Source organism: Sus scrofa, chromosome 8 (assembly GCF_000003025.6).
Source record: "Sus scrofa isolate TJ Tabasco breed Duroc chromosome 8, Sscrofa11.1, whole genome shotgun sequence".
Lineage (NCBI taxonomy): Eukaryota > Metazoa > Chordata > Mammalia > Artiodactyla > Suidae > Sus > Sus scrofa.
This window is the reverse complement of record NC_010450.4, coordinates 54,676,145-54,695,152: the sequence shown is the minus strand read 5'-3', so window position 1 is coordinate 54,695,152 and position 19,008 is coordinate 54,676,145. Positions and strand designations below refer to the sequence as shown.

At 51.4% G+C, this 19,008-nt stretch overlaps 1 protein-coding gene across 1 annotated transcript in view; it reads right to left on the bottom strand.

Annotated features, from left to right (window-relative positions):
* Positions 1 to 11,809, bottom strand: part of LOC100523077 (polyprenol reductase) — a 46,173-nt gene extending 34,364 nt beyond the window's left edge. Inside the window, 1 exon segment of the mRNA XM_013978737.2 lies at positions 11,494 to 11,809. Within this exon segment, the coding sequence (XP_013834191.2) occupies positions 11,494 to 11,809 (316 nt within the window).

The window sequence follows — 19,008 nt, the reverse complement described above, 5'->3', positions numbered from 1 at the left end:
TAGACTCCACATTTGCAGCACTCAGTAGTTTGCACAGTACTTTCCTGAGAACATACGAATTTTGAAACTTTTCATCGGATTCTTGAAAACCAGCCTGAATGATTTTTCCTCCTTAAGTATCCTCTTTTGTTTCTGGCCAGGAACAAAGCCACCTAAGCCAAGTGGTCACAGTTCACTTCATACATAGGGAGAAGAAAAATTTATTTTAATCCCCTAAAGATTCAGGGACAATATGCTTCTGACACTAGAAGGGGATCTTGGAAAAAAATGATTCATGGATAGAACATGATCTCAGAATATCCTCCAAGGGCTCAGAAAGTGCCCAAAACAAATATGGAGCATAAAAATCTCCCTATGGCCTGTGTTTGGGAAAGGAGTGGAGAGTTGGAGGAAGAAGGAAAACTTGATCAAGGAGAAAGGCCAACAATGACTGGTTGTGAATGCAGAAAGGCCAACAATGACTGGTTGTGAATGCTATCTTAAAATGGATAAGGGAGATTCAGGCACGGTGAATTGAAGGAGAATTTGTTCACAAGGGAAGCTTGGATCTGCTGTCCTTTCTATGCATTATCTACGAAGCAGTGACATGTGTGAACTGGTGTAGGAGACCACCTAGAAATGGTTTCCCCTAGATCCCTCTCCCTCCCCCTATCCACTCAGTCACCCACTCTACCAGCATCCATTACTGAGGGTGAGGTGCGGAGGTGCAGTGGAGGTAGTAGCACAGGCTCTGTAACCACATGAAAATCCTTGCTCTACTTCTAAGTGACCCTGGCTTAGCTACTCAATTTATTCCTCTGGAAATACAAATGTTATCTGCCCCATAACCTAGCCAAGTTGCTGTGAGACTCAAGTTAGGCAATGGAGAGGAAAGTACTGTGCAAATTATTGAGTGCTGCAAATGTGGAGTCTAGTGATAAGAGTAACTCACAGAGCTGATGAATCTTATGTCTGTGGGTTTCTGCAGATCTGAGGTTCAGGTTCACTGATGTAATCTCCTTCTTTTTGTCAAATGACAGACAGTTAGACTTGGTCAGCCTCTTTCAGATGGAATTAATTCTATTCCACCATATCAGATCCCAGCCAGCACCTTTCCCTCAGGCTCTCAGTTCCCTAGAGCTCTGATCAGAAGCATGTTTCCTTACTCCCTACATCATACCCCAAGCTAAATGACTTATCTAGGCTTTCTTACTAACTCTGGCTTGCAGAAGAAAAAATGGAGGCTCCAGTAATGAAGACACTTGCTCAAGTTCACACAACTCTTAAGTGAGAGGGCCAGTATTCTAAGGCAGGAGCTCTTTTTTTCCCCTACAGGATATAGGGGCAAGTATGGTTCTCCCTAATTTTTCCCCTCTTAACCATCCCCCTCCTCCTCCTCTCCTCTTCCTCTCCTCCCCCTTCTCTCCTCCTCCCTCCTTCTACCTCTCTTCCTTTTTCCTCCCTTCTTCTCCATTTTGAGGTATGAAGCTTTCTTTTCTAAATAAACACAGGAGATTTAAAAAGGAGTGAAAACACAGGTGAGCAAGAGTTGAACTCTGCTAAGTGTGGCTTTTCCCAGAATCCTCAGGGAAAGCACTAAAGAAGTAAATAAACTGTTGGATACATAAAGTACCCCTGATGTGTAAGCCTACATAGGTTTTGTGCCTGTCTCTTTTGTTGGAGGGCCAGGGATAAAACCCTTTGCCACAGAAGTAACCAGAGCCACAGCAGTGATTTCTAATTTTAAGGCTGTTAGCATTTGCCTTATATATTGTGGTGCTCCTATGTTGGGTGCATGTATATTTACAATTGCTATATTTTCTTCTTTGATATATCCTTTGATCATTATGTAGTGTCCTTCTTTGTCTCTTATGACTTTATTTTAAAGTCTGTTTTGTCTGATATGCATATTTCATATGCTATGCGCTTTCCTTTGATTTCCATTTGCATATGATATCTTCTTCCATCCCCTCACTTTCAGTCTGTATGTGTCCTTAGGACTGAAATGGGTCTCTTGTAAATAGCATATATATGGCTCTTATTTTTGTGTCCATTCATCCAGTCTGTGTCCTTTTGTTGGAGCTTTTAATCCATTTATGTTCACTGTAATTATGGATAAGTATGTGTTTATTGCCATTTTGTTATTTTTTTGATTGTTATTTTGGGTCTTTTTTTCTGCCCTTCCTCTTTTGTTGTCTTCTCTTGTGATTTGCTGACTATATTTAATGTTGTGCTTGGATTGCTTTTTCTTTTTCCTTTTTTATTTGTGTGCCCATTATAGTTCTTTGGTTTGTGGTTCCCAATAGATTTTGTTATAGCCAACTATATGTGTACCAAATTGTTTCTCTTATTTCACATGCATTTTCAATATTCTGCATTTGTCTTCTCATGTTTGCTAGTTTTGATACAGTATTTGTCAATGGGTGACTTACTACCTTTATATTCTTTGTCCTTACCAGTGAGTTTTCTCATTTGAAATTTTCTTGTTTCTAATTGTGGCTTTTTTTTTTTTTTTCTGCTTAGAGACGTTCCTTTAGTAGTTGTTGTCAGGCTGGTTTGGAAATGCTGAATTCTCTTGGCTTTTGCTTGTCTGAAAATCTTTTGATCTCTCCATTAAATCTGAATTACTGTTATAATATTCATGGTTCTAGATGCCTCCCCCTCATCACCTTAAATATATCTTGCCACTTCCTTCTAGCTTGCATAGTTTCTGCTAAAAGATCAGCTGTTATCCTTATGGGGACTCCCTTGTATGTTATTTATTGCCTTTCACTTGTGGCTTTTAATATTTTTTCTTTGTATTTAATTTTTGTCTGTTTGATTAGTATGTGTCTTGGGTTTATCCTGTGCGGGATTCTCTGCGCTTCCTCAGCTTGAGTGTTTCCTTTCCAATATAAGGGAAGTTTTGGCTATAATCTCTTCAAATATTTTCTCTGACCCTTTCTATCTCTTTTCTCCTGGGACCCCTATTAGGCAAATATTTGTATGTTTACTGTTGTCCCAGATTTCTATTTGTCTCTCCTCAGTTCTTTTTATTCTTTTTTCTTTATTTTTTCTGTGGCAGTGATTTCCACCACTCCGTCTTCCACATCACTTATTCATTCTTGTGCCTCCATTATCCTGCTGTTGATTCCTTTTGGTGTATTTTTCATTTCAGATATTGTGCTATCCTTCTTAGTTGGCTTGTTTTTTAGGTCTTCTAGCTCCTTGTTAAACATTTCTTGTAACTTCTCTGTCTGTGCCTCCATATTTCCCCAAAGATCCTGGATCATCTTTATCATAATTATGTAATCATAATTTTTCAGGTAGGTTACCTGTCTCCTCTTCATTTAGTTGTTTTTGTGTGTTTTTTTGTTTTGTTCCTTCGTCTGATAGCTATTTCGTTGTCATCTCATAATGTCTAACTTTCTGTGTTTATTGTCCCCTTGAAAGCAGGTATGTAGATTCAGCAGCCGGTGCCTAGTCTTCAAGTTCTCAGGGGTGGTAGCAGCTCACATGTACCCAGAGCTCATGATGGGAGCTGTGGTATTATGCTACCTCTCCTGGTGGCTGCTAGGAATGGTGTCCGTGAATTGGTAATGGTTCATGGTTCACAGGATTGCTTTGTGCCAGGGAGGCAGCACTAGTTCCTGTGACCCCTCTTGCTTCCAGGTAGCTCTCTGGATGATTTCCTGCAATTGGCAGTGTAAGCAGCTGCTCCTGCAGTCTATCCCTTTATCGGGGATGCTCTCAGGCCTGCTTTCTGTAGTTGTAGGGGCAGGTGCTTTTTATTGTAGTCACTCCCTTTGGCTGGTCTAGGGAGTGTTCTCTGTTGCCCCAAGGGCATGGGCTGCTCCCTCTCTGTTAAAAGGCTCTCTCTGTTGCTGTAGGCCCTGCATTATTCTGGTGGTTTCTCCTCACACTGGGCTGATGGCAGAGTGCTCCCTGTAGCTGCTGCAAAGTAAAATGTGCAGCAGCGGGCCCCTCTTGGCTCCTTTGTCTAGCTGTGCAATATACATTGCTTGTGCAGCCCCCTGCTTGGTTGTTGGCTGGGATCACAAAGCTTGTACTATTCACAAGGATCATTTGTGCTTTTTCTGAAATAACTGCCCCCCTTGCAGGAAAACTGATGCTCTCTGCCCACCGAGGAGGCCTCTTGCAGACTCCTGCCCCACCTGCGCTGTTTCCAAATTCACCTTCAACTCCCTAGACAAATTGCAGCTTTCCACCCACTCCAGAGGCCTCTTTCAATTCCCAGGATAATTTGTGCTGTTTCTGAAATAACTTTCTCCACCCCCTAGGCAAATTGAGGCTCTCTGTCTACCCATGAGGCCCTGTATGGACTCCTAAATAGTCTACAGTGTTTCCAAACTCACCTTCTGCCCCCAGAACCCACCCCAGAAGTCCCTTCTGACTCCCAGGATTGTTTGCACTGTTTCAGCATTCACTTCAGTGTTCTCCAGCCCAGCCACTGGCTGGGGCCATAGAACCTGTGCTTTTCACAAGTTCCCTCCTTTTGCTCCACTTTCTCACATGTAGCCTTAAGGGTGGTACACTGCTCCCCAACTATGGCCAAGCATCTTCTGCTTGAGGGTAGATCCTGGAGCTGAAGCACTTGGTGTCTTGCAACCTGAGAGCACTCACAGCAGTTAAGGATATAGTGGTGGATCCCTCACTTTCTCTCCAGTACCCCCTTAACAGTGGTGACTAGCCTTCAAGCCTGACCAGGTTTCCTCAGCTTACAGTCTCAAATGTGGTCACTCCAGACTCTAGTCCCTTCAGGCTGTCTTAGAACTAATAATCCTGGTTTTCCCCACATAGCCAGTCCCAGCTCTCTCTCTGAGAAGAAGAAAAGAAGAAAAGAAAGAACTCATAAAAAAATAAATGAAAAGGAGAAATACAAACTGATACCACATAAATTAAAAAAAAATGAAAATTCTTACAGTCTCTGTTGTATACTGCCCACTCTATCCTCTTAGAAATAGAACAGCTAGGGGTCCTCAGTACACAGAAATGGTCAGTATAAGTCGTGACTATGCAGTTAAGTCTTTTATACTTTATTAGAAACACTGTTTAAAATTTTATGTTGAGCTTTTATGTTTTTATACTGGCCTCAATGCTGGTGGATAGATTTCAAAGAAAAAAAAATCAATGTTATCAATATTTAGCAAAGTAATACTCTTCCTCTCCTCTGCTACCTCATGAGAACACCAAAATTTGTCTCTTTTAATAAAACCCATATATGGCAAATGCACAGCTAGCATAATTCTCAGTGGTGAAAAGCTGAAAGCATTTCCACAAAGATCCAGAGCAAGAAAAACACATTCTCTTTCACTACTGTTATTCAACATAGTTTTGGAAGTCCTAGCCATAGCAGTCAGGGAAGAAAAATAAAAGGAACTCAAATGGGAAAAGAAGAGGTAAAAATATCACTCTTTGCAGATGACATGATACTGTACATAGAAAATCTGAAAGACACCAGAAAAATTCCAGAGCTCATCAATGAATTTGGTAAAGATGCAGGATACAAAATTAATACACAGAAATATGTTGCATGCATACACACAATGAAAGATGAGAAAGAAAAGTTAGGCAAACAATCCCATCAAAAATAATAAAATACCTAGGAATAAAACTAAAGAACACACACACACACACACACTCACACACACACACACACTATAAGATACTGAAAAATATATGCTACTAAAAAACTAATGGGTCAATGAGGAAATCAGAGACGAAATTTAAAAATACCCAGAGAAAAATGATATATAATAATAAAACCCATGTATGCTTGTAAATCAATGAACCTGGAACACACCCTCACACCATGCACAAGAATAAACTCAAAATGGCTTAAAGACTTAAACGTAAGACAAGACACCATCAAACTCCTAGAAGAGAACATAGGCAAAACATTCTCTGACATCAACCTAACAAATGTTTTCTCAGGTCAGTCTCCCAAAGCAACAGAAATAAAAGCAAAAATAAACCAATGGGACCTAATCAAACTGACAAGCTTTGGCACAGCAAAGGAAACCAGAAAGAAAACAAGAAGACAACTCACAGGATGGGAGAAAATAGTTTCACATGATGCAACTGACAAGGGCTTAATCTCTAAAATACACAAACAACGTATACAACTCAAGCACAAAAAAGCCAACAACCCAATGGAAAAGTGGGCAAAAGACCCGAAGAGACATTTTTCCAAGAAAGATGTACCGATGGCCAACAAACACATGAAAAAAAGCTCAACATCCCTGATGATCAGAGAAATGCAAATCAAAACTACCATGAGATACCACCTGACACCTGTCAGAGTGGCCATCATTAATAAGTCCACACATAACAAATGTCGGAGGGGGTGTGGAGAAGAGGGAACCCTCCTGCACTGTTGGGGGGAATGTAACTTGGTACAATCACTATGGAGAACAGTATGAAGGTATCTTAGAAAACTATACATAGAGCTTCCATATGACCCAGAAATCCCACTCTTGGGCATATATCTGGACAGAACTTTCCTGGAAAAAGACACATGCACCTGTATGTTCATCGCAGCGCTATTCACAGTCGCCAAGATATGGAAACAACATAAATGTCCATCGACAGATGATTGAATTAGGAAGATGTGGTATATGTACACAATGGAATATTAGCCATAAAAAAGAACAAACTAATGCCGTTTGCAGCAACATGGATGGAACTAGAGACTCTCATACTGAGTGAAGTAAGTCAGAATGACAACTACCATATGATATCACTTGTAGCTGGAATCTACTATACAGCACAAATGAACCTTTCCACAGAAAAGAAAATCATGGACATGGGGAACAGATTTGTGATTGCCAAGGGGGAGGGGAAGTGAGTGGGCTGGACTGTGAATCTGGGGTTAATAGATGCAAACTATTGCCTTTGGAATTGATAAGCAGTGACATCCTGCTACATAGCACTTGGAGCTCTCCTTGTGGAGAGAATGTGGTGAAAAGGCTTATGGACTCAGGGCAACTTTGGAATAATCTGTGAGTGAAACCTGACACAATAGTGTCATTCCGCCCAATCTGTCACATTCCACTTCCCCTTCGCAAAGTCCACATTCCCCAGGCAAAGGCAAGACCATTATAGAAAAAGCCCCAACCCAAGGAATCTGGCTGGTAGGATCTGTGCCTCTAGACATTCCATACTCAAATCCTCACTCTACTCAAGGGTCTCAGGTGTGCTGTGTGATATCTCTTGCTAAGTGCAAATGAAATCAGGTCTTGTGGGAGCAACATCCACTCCAACAGGGAACTTGTAAAACAAAGTATTTTTTGAGCACCACCTCAAACCTGCAGATTCATAATTTCTCAGACTGGGGAGGTGATCTCAAAGAGATTTGTATTCACTTTAAAGCTTCAGGAAAATAAATATTAGCTGCGAGGTTCCCATATGGCTTCTAAGTAGGATCACATGACCAGTATTAAGAAATAGCATCACGTGTGTGCTCCCCAGAGAATCTGCCTGTTGGTCCTGTGCGAGCATCAGTGTTAATTAAAAGCTCCAGGTGATTCTAAGGTGAGGCCAGGGGTATGAGCATGTGAGAGCCTGCATACTTTTGTGAGAGCTCAGACCAAGCTTTAGTCCAAGGAGAGGCAACAGAGTCTGCTCTACACAAGCTCTGACAGAGAAAATCAGTGTGGCCCTTATATGCCTTGTTAGCAGAACTTGGGGACATCTGTATGGGGAAAGAACATGTGTAAACAACAAAGGACAAGCTCAAAGTTTGGTCTCCATGTAGGAGGTGATTGTTCCTGAATCTCTTCTGAAACAAAGGACTGGAAAGCTTGGCCTTTTCAGTGTTTTTAAAGTTGGCCTTGAAAGGTCAGATGGTGGGGGGAGGGAGCAGGTGAAAGATCTGTGCTTTTGAAGTTATGTTCTCAGGATGCTTATGTGATTCCTCAACACAATATTGATGAGCAAGCAACTCAGTGGAGGAGGAAGAAGAGGAGGAAATAGCAGCTTCTCAGGTAAACATCCTGTGCTGGTATAGAGGCTGTGTCTGCTTTGCCTCCTGAAATGCTATGGGTTGAGAATGTACAAATCATTAATTCTTTACTTGTGATATTCTTACCTAGTGAGGTTGTTTTCAACTACCTATTCTTTTATTTTACTCCTATGATAGTCATGATCAGCTCTTAAAAATAATCCTTGATGAATTTGACCTCTCAGCAGTAAACCAATGATCAGATAGCAAGAGGTAGCACATTGGTGTTTTTGTCCTGGTTCATGGAGAGACCGAGGGGTGAAAAAGCCAATCTTGCTTTCCTGAGCAAAGACGCATTGGGGCTGGGTGTCTTTCACTGAGGAGAATGCATGTGGAAAGCAGGACACTTGCAAACTCTTGTTTCGTGGAGTTTGGGAGATGGCCATTCTGCCCTGGTCTTCCGAGGTATCGAAGGACTGCTTTTCCCCAAAATGGAAACGAAGGCCTTTTCAAAGCACATCCAGCTTCTCCCCAAAGGAGGAAACATGTGCCGAGTATTTCCTGCCATTGAAGCACCCTGCAGCACACCAGTGTCCCAATTGCTTAGGGAAGCACCTTGGCCCCTTTGTCCTAGGGGCACAAGAGGCCTAGGTGGGAAAAAGGCCAGCATTTCTTTCCTCCACAATGAGGCTGTGGGGAAGCTGCTTGTTCACTGAGTTGAATATCCTTTGCAACCACGAAGCTTCCCAATGTGCCAGAGGCCAGCTCCAGCAGCCAGGGAGTGTACACTTCCCAAAGGAGATGAACATCGTCGGTTTTTGCAATTGAGACAGCCTCTTTGTCCCTTCTTTCAGGGTGCTGGACTGCTTGAATTTTATTGGCATAAGTAGTTGTTTATCTAGACAGTGTTTCACTACTGATTACATCATAGTGTTAAAAGTACATTGGTTAGATATTAGGTTTGTTTTGTGATCACATGGTACAGTAGCAATACATCATGTTCTAAAATCTTCAACTTAAGTAAATTTAGTGAGTACAATTCAAGGACAAACAGGCACAGCATATCATGTGGGAAAGAGGAGACCCAGTACAAACCATCTCATGGCCAGCCAATTCCCACAAGCTGAAGAAGTTACACACACAAAAAATCCTCTCTTCAGACTAGTGTTTATCTTCAAAGTGTCCTTGACAGAGAAACAGTATGAGAAAATACAAATCAACTTAGCTAGATATCACTAAAAGTTTTCAAAATCAAGGACAAACCTCACAGCTGTGTTTCTTTTGATCAAGAATGATATATGTTTAACTTCTATAGACCTCATTAAGATCCTAAATATAAAGTTTACTGTATAACAAGTTAGTAGATAAACAATATGTATAATTAAGTTGGATTTAAATAGAGGAAAGTCCTTCAGGATGAAATTCTTATTATATTATTATTGTAATTTAGTTAAATCACAAATCACCAAAGGAAAATAAGAATGGGAAATAAGAATAATCAGGAAAGGCTGAGGAAAACTGAATAACAAATAAAACAAAAGGAAAGACTAGGTCACCCGAGAAACAATCCATGTTCTTTGGTGCAGACATGGAAATTGTTTTCCCAGGATTGCCCCAATTCTTCCCCATCAACATTAACATGAGAGCCATGTAACCTGAGGACTGCCATCGCTTGTACCATACAGGCAGATGTTCATCCAGACCAGAAGCCCACTTTCGGCATGTACCATTCAGGCAGGCTTTTATCCTGTCCAGAGACCCATCTTCAGCATGTATCATACAGGGAGGATAAATTCCTTGGTTAGGAACCAAAATTTAGATTTTTCTGCCATCAGGCAAGGTGCTACTATCTCTTAAGGAACTTGCACTCAGTTTAGTCCCATACAGGAAAGATACCTTCATTGGCTCCTTATTTCTTATCAGCTCCCCAGAGCAAAGCTTGTGCTGGTGAATTAGGGAGCAGGTCATTCAACCAGGGGTGAGAAATAACCTAAGGGCTGTTTTAGCCAGCTTGCAAAGAGAAGGAAATTTCATACCAAATCAGGTGGATCCCTTGAGGAAAACAGTTTGGGGATCCTTTACAACATTGAATATCCTGGCAACAAATCAGGGTTCAGAGAGCCAGAGGTAGCACATTGGTGTTTTTGTCCTGGTTCCTTGAGAGACCAAGGGGTGAACAAGCCAGGCTCGCTTTCCTGAGCAAGGATGCAGTGGGACAGGGTTCCTTGCACTTAAGGGAATGCATGTGGAAAGCAGGACACTTGCAAACTCTTGTTTCGTGGAGTTTGGGAGATGGCCATTCTGCCCTGGTCATCGGACCAGCTATGGATTGCAATTCAACAAAATGGAAATGAAGGCCTTTTCAAGGCACATCCACCTTCTCCCCAAAGGAGGAAACATGAGCCATGCCTTTCCTGCCATTGAAACACCCTGCAACACACCAGTGCTCCAATTGCTTAGGGAAGCACCTTGGCCCCTTTGTCCTAGGGACACGAGAGGCCCAGGTGGGAAGAAGTCAAGCGTTTCTTTCCTGCACAGTGAGGCTGTGGGGCAGCTGCTTGTTCACTGCATTGAATATCCTTTGCAACCCAGAAGGTTCCCAGTGCTTGTATTGTGGATTTAGGGAGCAGGCCATTCCGCCCTGGGTGTACTAACCACCTAAGGGCTGTTTGAGCCAGCTTGTGGAAAGAAGGCATTTTCATCCCAAATCAGGTGGATCCCTTGAGGAGCACACATTTTTGTTGTCTTTTAGAAGATTGTATGTCCTGCAAACAAACCATGGGTCATGTAGCAAGAAGCAGCACATTGGTGTTTTTGCCCTGGTTCCCGGGGAATCTGAGGGGTGAAAAAGCCAGGCTTGCTTTCCTGAGAAAGGACACAGTGGGGCTGGGTTTCTAACAGTGACAGGAGTGCATGTGGAAAGCAGGACACTTGGAAACTCTTGTTTCGTGGAGTTTGGGAGATGGCCATTCTGCCCTGGTCATCCAAGCTAGCAAAGGACTGCTTTTTGCCAAAATGGAAACGAAAGCCTTTTTAAGGCACATCCTGCTTCTCCACCAAGGAGGAAACTTGTGCTGTGCCTTCCTCACAGTGGAACACTCTGCAGCATACCAGTGCTCCAATTGCTTAGGGAAGCACCTTGGCCCCTTTGTCCTAGGGACACGAGAGGCCCAGTTGGGAAAAAGGCAAGTGTTTCTTTCCTGTACAATGAGGCTGTGGGGATGCTGCACGTTCATTGCGTTGAATATCCTTTGCAACCCGGAAAGTTCCCAATGCTTGTTTTGTGGATTTATGGAGCAGGCCATTCCGCCCTGGGTGTACTAATCACCTAAGGGCTGTGTGAGCCAGCTTGTGAACAGAAGGCAATTTCATCCCAAATCAGGTGGATCCCTTGAGGAGAATTTGTTTGGGGTGCCTGCTATGTGACTGAACATCCTGGCACCAAACCGGGGATCAGATAGCCAGAGGCAGCACATTGGTGTTTTTGTCCTGGTTCCTTGAGAGACCGAGGGGTGAACAAGCCAGGCTTGCTTTCCTGAGCAAGGACGCATTGTGGCTGGGTGTCACAGTACATGGGACCGAGTCGGCCAGGACAGCCGGTTGACCTCGAGGGACTGAGTCGGCCAGGACAGCTGGTCGACCCCGCGGCCCCTCGGTCCGCGGCACCGAATAGGCCAGGACAGCTGGTCGACCCCGAGGCCCCTCGGTCCGCAGTAACGAGTCAGCCAGGACAGCTGATCCACCCTGTGGGAACGAGTCGGCCAGGACAGCTGGTTGACCCTGCGGCCCATTGGCCTGCAGGACCGAGTCAGCTGGGACATCTGGTCGACCCCACGGCCCCTCAGTCCACGCGACCGAGTAGGCCGGGACAGTTGGTCGACCCTGCATTACCGAGTCGGCCGGGACAGCTTGTTGACACCGCGTCCCCTCGCTTGGTGGGACTGTGTCGGCCGGGACAACTGTTCGACCCCATGGGACCTAGTTGGCTGGGACAGCTGGTCAACTCCGAGGACCCTTGGTCTGCGGGACTGAGTCAGCCAGGACACTGGTTGACCCTGCATTAACGAGTCAGCCGGGACACCTGGTCGACCCTGCGGCCTCTTTGTCTGCAGGACCGAGTCAGCTGGGACAGCTGGTCAACCCTGTGGGACTGAGTTGGCTGGGACAGCTGGTCGACCCCGCGGCCCCTCCGTCTGCAGGACCAAGTTGGCCGGCATAGCCGGTCGAGCCCGCAGCCCATCAGTCCATGGGACTAAGTCGGCCAGGACAGCTGATCGACCCTGTGGCCACTTGATCCGCGGGAACGATTTGGCCTGGACAGCTGGTCGACCCCGCGGGACCGAGTCGGCCGTTAGAGCTAGTCGACCACGGGGCCATTAGCCTGCAGGACCCAGTTGGCCAGGACAGCTGGTCGACCCTGCGGGACCGAGTCAGCCGTTAGAGCTGGTCCACCACGCGGCCCATCGGCCCGTGGGACCGTGTCTGCCGGGACAGCTGTTCGAACCCACGGGACTGATTCGGCCAGGACAGGTGGTCGGGTCGACCCCGCGGCCCCTCGGTCCATGGGACCGAGTCAGCTGGGACAGCTGGACGACCCTGCATTACTGAGTCAGCAGCGACAGCTTGTCGACACCGCGTCCCTTCACTCGGTGGGACTGTGTTGGCCAGGAGAGCTGTTCGACCCCACAGGAACAAGTTGGCTGGGAGAACTGGTCAACACCATGGACCTTTGTTTGCGGGAGCGAGTCGGCTGGGACAGCTGGTCAACCCCGAGTGACCAAGTCAGCCAGGACAGCTGGTCGACCCCATGGCCCCTCGGTCCACCGGAACGAGTCGGCCGGGACAGCTGGTTGACACCGCGGAACCGAATCGGCCGGGAAACCTGGTCGACCCAGTGGCCCCTCGGTCCCCGGGACCGAGTCGGCCGGGACAGCTGGTCAACCACACGGCCCCTTGTTCCACGTTACTGAGTTGGCCAGGACAGCTGGTTGAACCGTGGACCAAGTCGGCCGGGACAGGTTGTCGACCCCAAGGAGGCGAGTCGGCCGGGACAGCTGCTCGACCCCGCAGGACCAAGTAAGCCGGGAGAGCTGGTCGACCCAGGAGCCCCTCGGACCCCGGTACGAGTCGGTCGGGATAGCTCGTAGACCACGCGGCAGCTCGGACCCAAGACCGAGTCGACCAGGATAGCTGGTCGAACACATGACTCCTCGGACCCGGGACAGAGTCGGCCGGGACAGCTGGTCGACACCAAGGCAGCTCGGACCCAGGACTGAATGGGCCGGGATAGATGGTCAACCCAAGAGCTCCTTGAACCCGGGACCAAATCGGCCGGGACAGCTGGTCGACCACGCGTCAGCTCAAACCCTGGGATAGTTGGTCGACCACACAGCTCTTCAGACCTGGGTCCGAGTGGGCCGGGACAGCTGATCGACCCAGCGTCACCTGGGACCCGGGACCGAATTGGCCAGTATAGCTGGTCGACCCTGCGGCAGCTTGGACCCGGGACCAAGAGCGGCCAGGATAGCTGATCGAAACCACCGAGCTCGGACACGGGACCGAGAGTGGTCCGGGATAGCAGATCGAAACCACTGAGCTTGGACCCGGGCCCAAGTCGAGGGGTATAGGTGGTCGACCCCACAGCTCCTTGGACCCAGGGCCAAGTCGGCAGAGACAGCTGGTCAACACCGTGGCAGCTCGGACACGGGACGGAGTGGTTGGGGAGAGCTGGTTGACCCCGTGTCAGCTCGGACCCTGGCCGAGAGTGGCGGGGATAGCTGAATGACACCACCGAGCTCAGACACAGGCCAGAGTCGAGGGGTATAGCTGGTCGACCGCACAGCTCCTCGGACCCGGGTCCAACTCGGCCGGGTCCAAGGACTGTGGGTTCGACCAGCTTTCCCGGCCGACTCGGTCCCAGGTACGAGCTGACGCATGGTCCACCAGCTTACCCTGCCGAATCAGACCCGGGTCCAAGGAGCTGTTTGGTCGACTAGGTATCCCAGCGGATTCGGTCCCGGATCCGAGCTGATGTGGGGTCGACCAGCTATCCTGGCCCACTCGGTCCTGGGTCGGAGCTGCCGTGGGTTCGACTAGCTGTCCCGGCCGACTCGGACCCGGGTCCGAGGAGCTGTGGGTCCACCAGCTGTCCCGGCCGACTCGTCACGTGTTCGAGCTGACGTGGGGTCGAGCAGCTATCCCGGCCAACTCACTCCCGGATCCGAGCTGGTGCGGGTTCCACCAGCTATCCCGGCTGACTTGGACCCGGCTCCAAGGAGCTCTGGGGTCGACCAGCTATCTCGGCCGACTAGGTCCTGGGTCCAAGGAGCTGTGGGGTTGTGCAGCTATTCCGGCCAAATCAGTCCCGGGTCCGAGCTGACGCAGAGTGGCCCAGCGGTCCCGGCCAACACGGACCAGGGTCCGAGGAGCTGTGTGGTCGAGCAGCTATAGCGTCCGACTCGGTCCCGGGTCCGAGCTGACACAGGGTCGACCAGCTATCCCTGCCCATTTGGTCCCGGGTCCGAACTGATGCGGTGTGGATCAGCTGTCCCAGCCCACTCGGACCTGGGACTGAGGAGCTGTGGGGTCAACAAGCTATCCCGGCCGACTTGTTCCCTGTTTTGAGGAGCTGTGGGGTCGACAAGGTATCGTGGCCGACTCGTTCCCGGGTCCGAGCTGCCGCGGGGTCGACCAGCTCTTCCGGCCGACTCAGACCCGGGTCTGAGGAGCTGTGGGGTCGACCAGCTATCCCGGCAATCTCTGTCCCGGGTCCGAGGAGCTGTGGGGTCAACCAGCTATCCCAGCCAACTCACTCACAGGTACGATCTGACGCGGGGTCGATTAGCTGTCCCAGCCGACTCGGACCCGTGTCCAAGGAGCTGTGGGGTCGACAAGCACTCCCGTTTGACTTGGTCCCGGGTCCGAGCTGCCGCGGGGCCGACCAGCTGTTCCGGCCAACGCAGTCCCGTGTCCTAGGAGCTGTGGGGTCGACCAGCTATCCTGGCTGACTCCTTCCTGGGTCTGAGCTGCCGCGGGGTCGACCAGCTTATCTGGCCGACTCGGACCCAGGTCCTAGGAGCTTTGGGGTCGACCAGCTATACCGGCCGACTCGTCCCAGGTTCGATCTGACGCGGGGTCGGACATCTATCCCGGCACATTTGGTCCCGGGTCCGAGGTGATGTGGTGTCAATCAGCGGGCACAGCCGACTCGGACCCGTGTCCGAGGAGCTGTGGGGTCAAAAATCTATCCCGGCCGACTCGGTCAAGGGTCCGTGTTGCCGCGGGATCGATCAGCTGTTCCGGCCGATTCGGACCCTGTTCCGAGGAGATGTGGGGTCGACCAGCTATCTCGCCGACTCGTCCCAGGTTCAAGCTGCCGCAGGGTCGGATATCTATCCCAAACAAGTCTGTCCCGGGTCTGAGTTGCCGCGGGTCCCTTGTCCGAGCTTACGCAGGGTGGACCAGCTATCCCGGCCCATTTAGTCCCGGGTCCGAGCTGACTCGGGGTCAATGAGCTGTCACAGCCCACTCGGACCCGTGTCCGAGGAGCTGTGGGGTGGACAAGCACTCCCGTTTGACTTGGTCCCGGGTCCGAGCTGCCACGGGGCCGACCAGCTGTTCCTGCCGAATCGGACGGGACGACTTGGTCCTGGGTCCGAGCTGACACAGGGTCGACCAGGTATCAGCTATTCCAGCTATTGCGGCGCATTTGGTCCCGGGTTCGAGCTGACGCGGGGTCGATTAGCTGTCCCAGCTGACTCGGACCCGGGCACGAGGAGCTTTGGGGTCGACAAGCTATCCCGGCCGACCCGTTCCCGGGTCCCAGCTGTAGCAGCGTCGACCAGCCCGGGTCCGTGCTGTTGTGGGGTCAATCAGCTGTCTCAGGCAACTCAGACCCGGGTCCGAGGAGGTGTGGGGTCGTCAAGCTATCCCGGCCCACTCGGTCCCGGGTCCGAGCTGCCCCGTGGTTTACTTGCTGTCCTGGCCAACTCGTACCCTGGTCTGAGGAGCTGTGGGGTCGACCATCTATCCTGGCCAACTCAGTTCTGGGTCCGAGCTGACGCGGGGTCGACCAGCTATCCCGGCCGACTCGGACCCGGGTCCGAAAAGCTGTGTGGTGTACCAGCTGTCCCGGCCGATTCGGTCCCTGGCCCGAGGTTCCGCGGTTGGACCAGCTGTCCCGGCCGAATCGGACGCTGGTCCGAGCAGCTGTGTGGTCGACCAGCTATCCCGGCCAACTCAGTCCCGGGTCTGAGCTGACGCGGTGTCGACCAGCTATCCCGGCCGACTCGGACCCGGGTCCGAAAAGCTGTGTGGTGTACCAGCTGTCCTGGCCGATTCTGTCCCTGGCCCGAGGTTCCGCAGTTGGACCAGCTGTCCTGGCCGACTCGGACCCTGGTCCGAGGAGCTGTGTGGTCGACCAGCTATCCCGGCCAACTCAGTCCAGGGTCCGAGCTGACGTGGGGTCGACCCACTGTCCCGGCCCACTCGGACACGGGTCGAGGAGCTGTGGGTTCGACCAGCTATCCCGGCCGACTCTTTCCCGTGTCAGAGCTGGCGAGGGGTCGACCAGCTGTCCCGGCTGACTTGGGCCCACGTCTGAGGAGCTGTGGGGTCGACCAGATATCCCAGCCCACTCGGTCCCGGGTCCAAGCTGACACAGGGTCGACCAGCTATCTCGGCCCATTTGGTCCCGGGTCTGAGCAGATGCGGCGTCATCAGCTGTCCCAGTTGCCTCGGACCCGGGTACGAGGAACTTTGGAGTGACCACCTATCCCAGGCGACTCGTCCCGGGGTTGAACTGACGTGAGGTCGACCAGCAATCCCGGCCGACTCGTCCCGGGTCCGAGGTGCTGCGGGTTGACAAGCTCTACGTGCTGACTCGAACCCGGGTACCAGGAGCTCTGCGGTCGACTAGCTATGCCTGCCGACTCGGTCCCCGGTCCGAGCTGACGCAGGGTCGACCAGCATTCCCGGCCGACTCGGACCCGGGTCCGAAAAGCTGTGGGGTGTACCAGCTGTCCCGGCCGATTCGGTCTCTGGCCCGAGGTTCTGCGGTTGGACCAGCTGTCCCGGCCGACTCGGACCCTGGTCCGAGGAGCTGTGTGGTCGACCAGCTATCCCGGCCAACTCAGTACCGGGTCCGAGCTGCCGTGGTGTCGCCAGGTGTCCTGGGCCACTCGGACCCTTCGATGATGTAGTCGAACAGGTAATCCGGCCAACTCATTCCTGGGTCCGAGCTGACTCGCTGTCGACCAGCTGTCCCGGCCGACTCGGACCCGTGTCTGTACTACCGCTGGGTCGACCAGCTGTCCCGGCCGACTAGGTCCCGTGTCCGAGCTGACACAGTGTGGAACAGCTATTGCGGCGCATTTGGTCCCGGGTTCGAGCTGACGTGGGGTCGATTAGCTGTCCCAGCTGACTCGGACCCGGGCACGAGGAGCTTTGGGGTCGACAAGCTATCCCGGCCGACCCGTTCCCGGGTCCCAGCTGTAGCAGCGTCGACCAGCTGATCTGGCCGACTCGGACCCAGGTCCTAGGAGCTTTGGGGTCGAGCAGCTATCCTGGCCAACTAGGTCCCGGGTCTGAACTGAAGAGGGGTCGATCAACTGTCCCGGCCGTCTCCGACCCGGCTCCGAGGAGCTGTGTGTTCGCCCAGCTCTCCCGGCCAACTCGGTCCCTAGTCCGAGCTGACACGTGGTGGACCAGCTCTCCCGGCCACACTCGGTCCCGTGTCAGAGCTGCCGCAGTGTTGACCAGCTGTCCCCGCCGACTCGGACCCGGGTCGGAGGAGCTGTTTGGTCGACCAGCTAAAACGGCCGACTGGGTCTCGGGTCCGAGGAGCACTGGGGTTGACCAGCTATCCGGACGACTTGACCCGAGTCGGAACTGATGCAGGGTTGCCAGCAGTCACGGATGACTCGGACCCGGGTCCGAGGAGCTGTGGGGTCGACCAGCTATAACCCTCGACTCAGGCCCGGGTTGAGCTTGGTGGTGTCATTCAGCTATCCCCACCACTGTCAGTCCTGGGTCCGAGCAGACGCGGGGTCGACCAGCTGTCCCGGCCGACTCGGACCCGGGTCCGAGGAGCAGTGGAGTCGACCAGCTATCCCGGCCAACTCGGTCCCAGTTCCCAGCTGACACAGGGTAGACCAGCTATCCCGGACCATTTGGTCCCGGGTCCGAGCTGCCGTGTGGTCAACCAGCTGTCCCGTCCGACTCATTCCCCCGTCCAAGCTGACACAGGGTGAACAGCTATCCCAGCCCCTTTCGTCCCATGTCCGAGCTGATGCGGCGTCGATCAGCTGTCCCAGCCACCTCGGACCCGGGTACGAGGAGTTTTGGGGTTGATCACCTATCCCAGGCAACTCATCCCGTGTTCGAGCTGACGCGAGGTCGACCAGCTATCCCGGCCAACTCGTTCCTGGGTCCGAGGTGCCGTGGGCCGACAAGCTATATGTGCAGACTCAGACCCGGACCCAGGAGCTCTGCGGTCGACCAGCTATGCCTTCCGTGTCGGTCCCCGGTCCGAGCTGACGCAGGGTCAACCATCCTTCCCGGCCGACCCGGACCCGGGTCCGAAAAGCTGTGGGGTCAACCAGCCACCCCGGCCGACTCGGTTCCATGTACGAGCTGTCGCGGGGTCGACCAGATGTCCCGGCCCACTCGGTCCCGGGTTCGAGGAGCCGCGTGCTCGATAAGCTGTCATGCCCGACTCGGACCTGGAGACGAAGAGCTGTGGTGTGGACCAGCTCTCCCGGCCGCCTGGGTCCCGGCTCCGAGTTCCCGCGGGGTCGACCAGCTGTCCCGGCTGACACGGACCCTGGTCCGAGGAGCTTGGGGTCGACCAGCAAACCTGGCTAGTTCAATCCCGGGTCCAAATTGACTCGGGTCGACAAGCTGTCCCAGCCGACTCGGACCCTGGTCCTAGGAGCTGTGGTGTTGATGAGCTATCCCGGCCACCTCAGTCCCGGTTCCGAGCTGCCGCGGGGTCGACCAGCTACCCCCACCGACTCGGAACTGGGTCTGAGGAGCTGTGGAGTCGACCAGCTATCCCGGCCAACTGGTCCCATATTCGAGCTGACCCG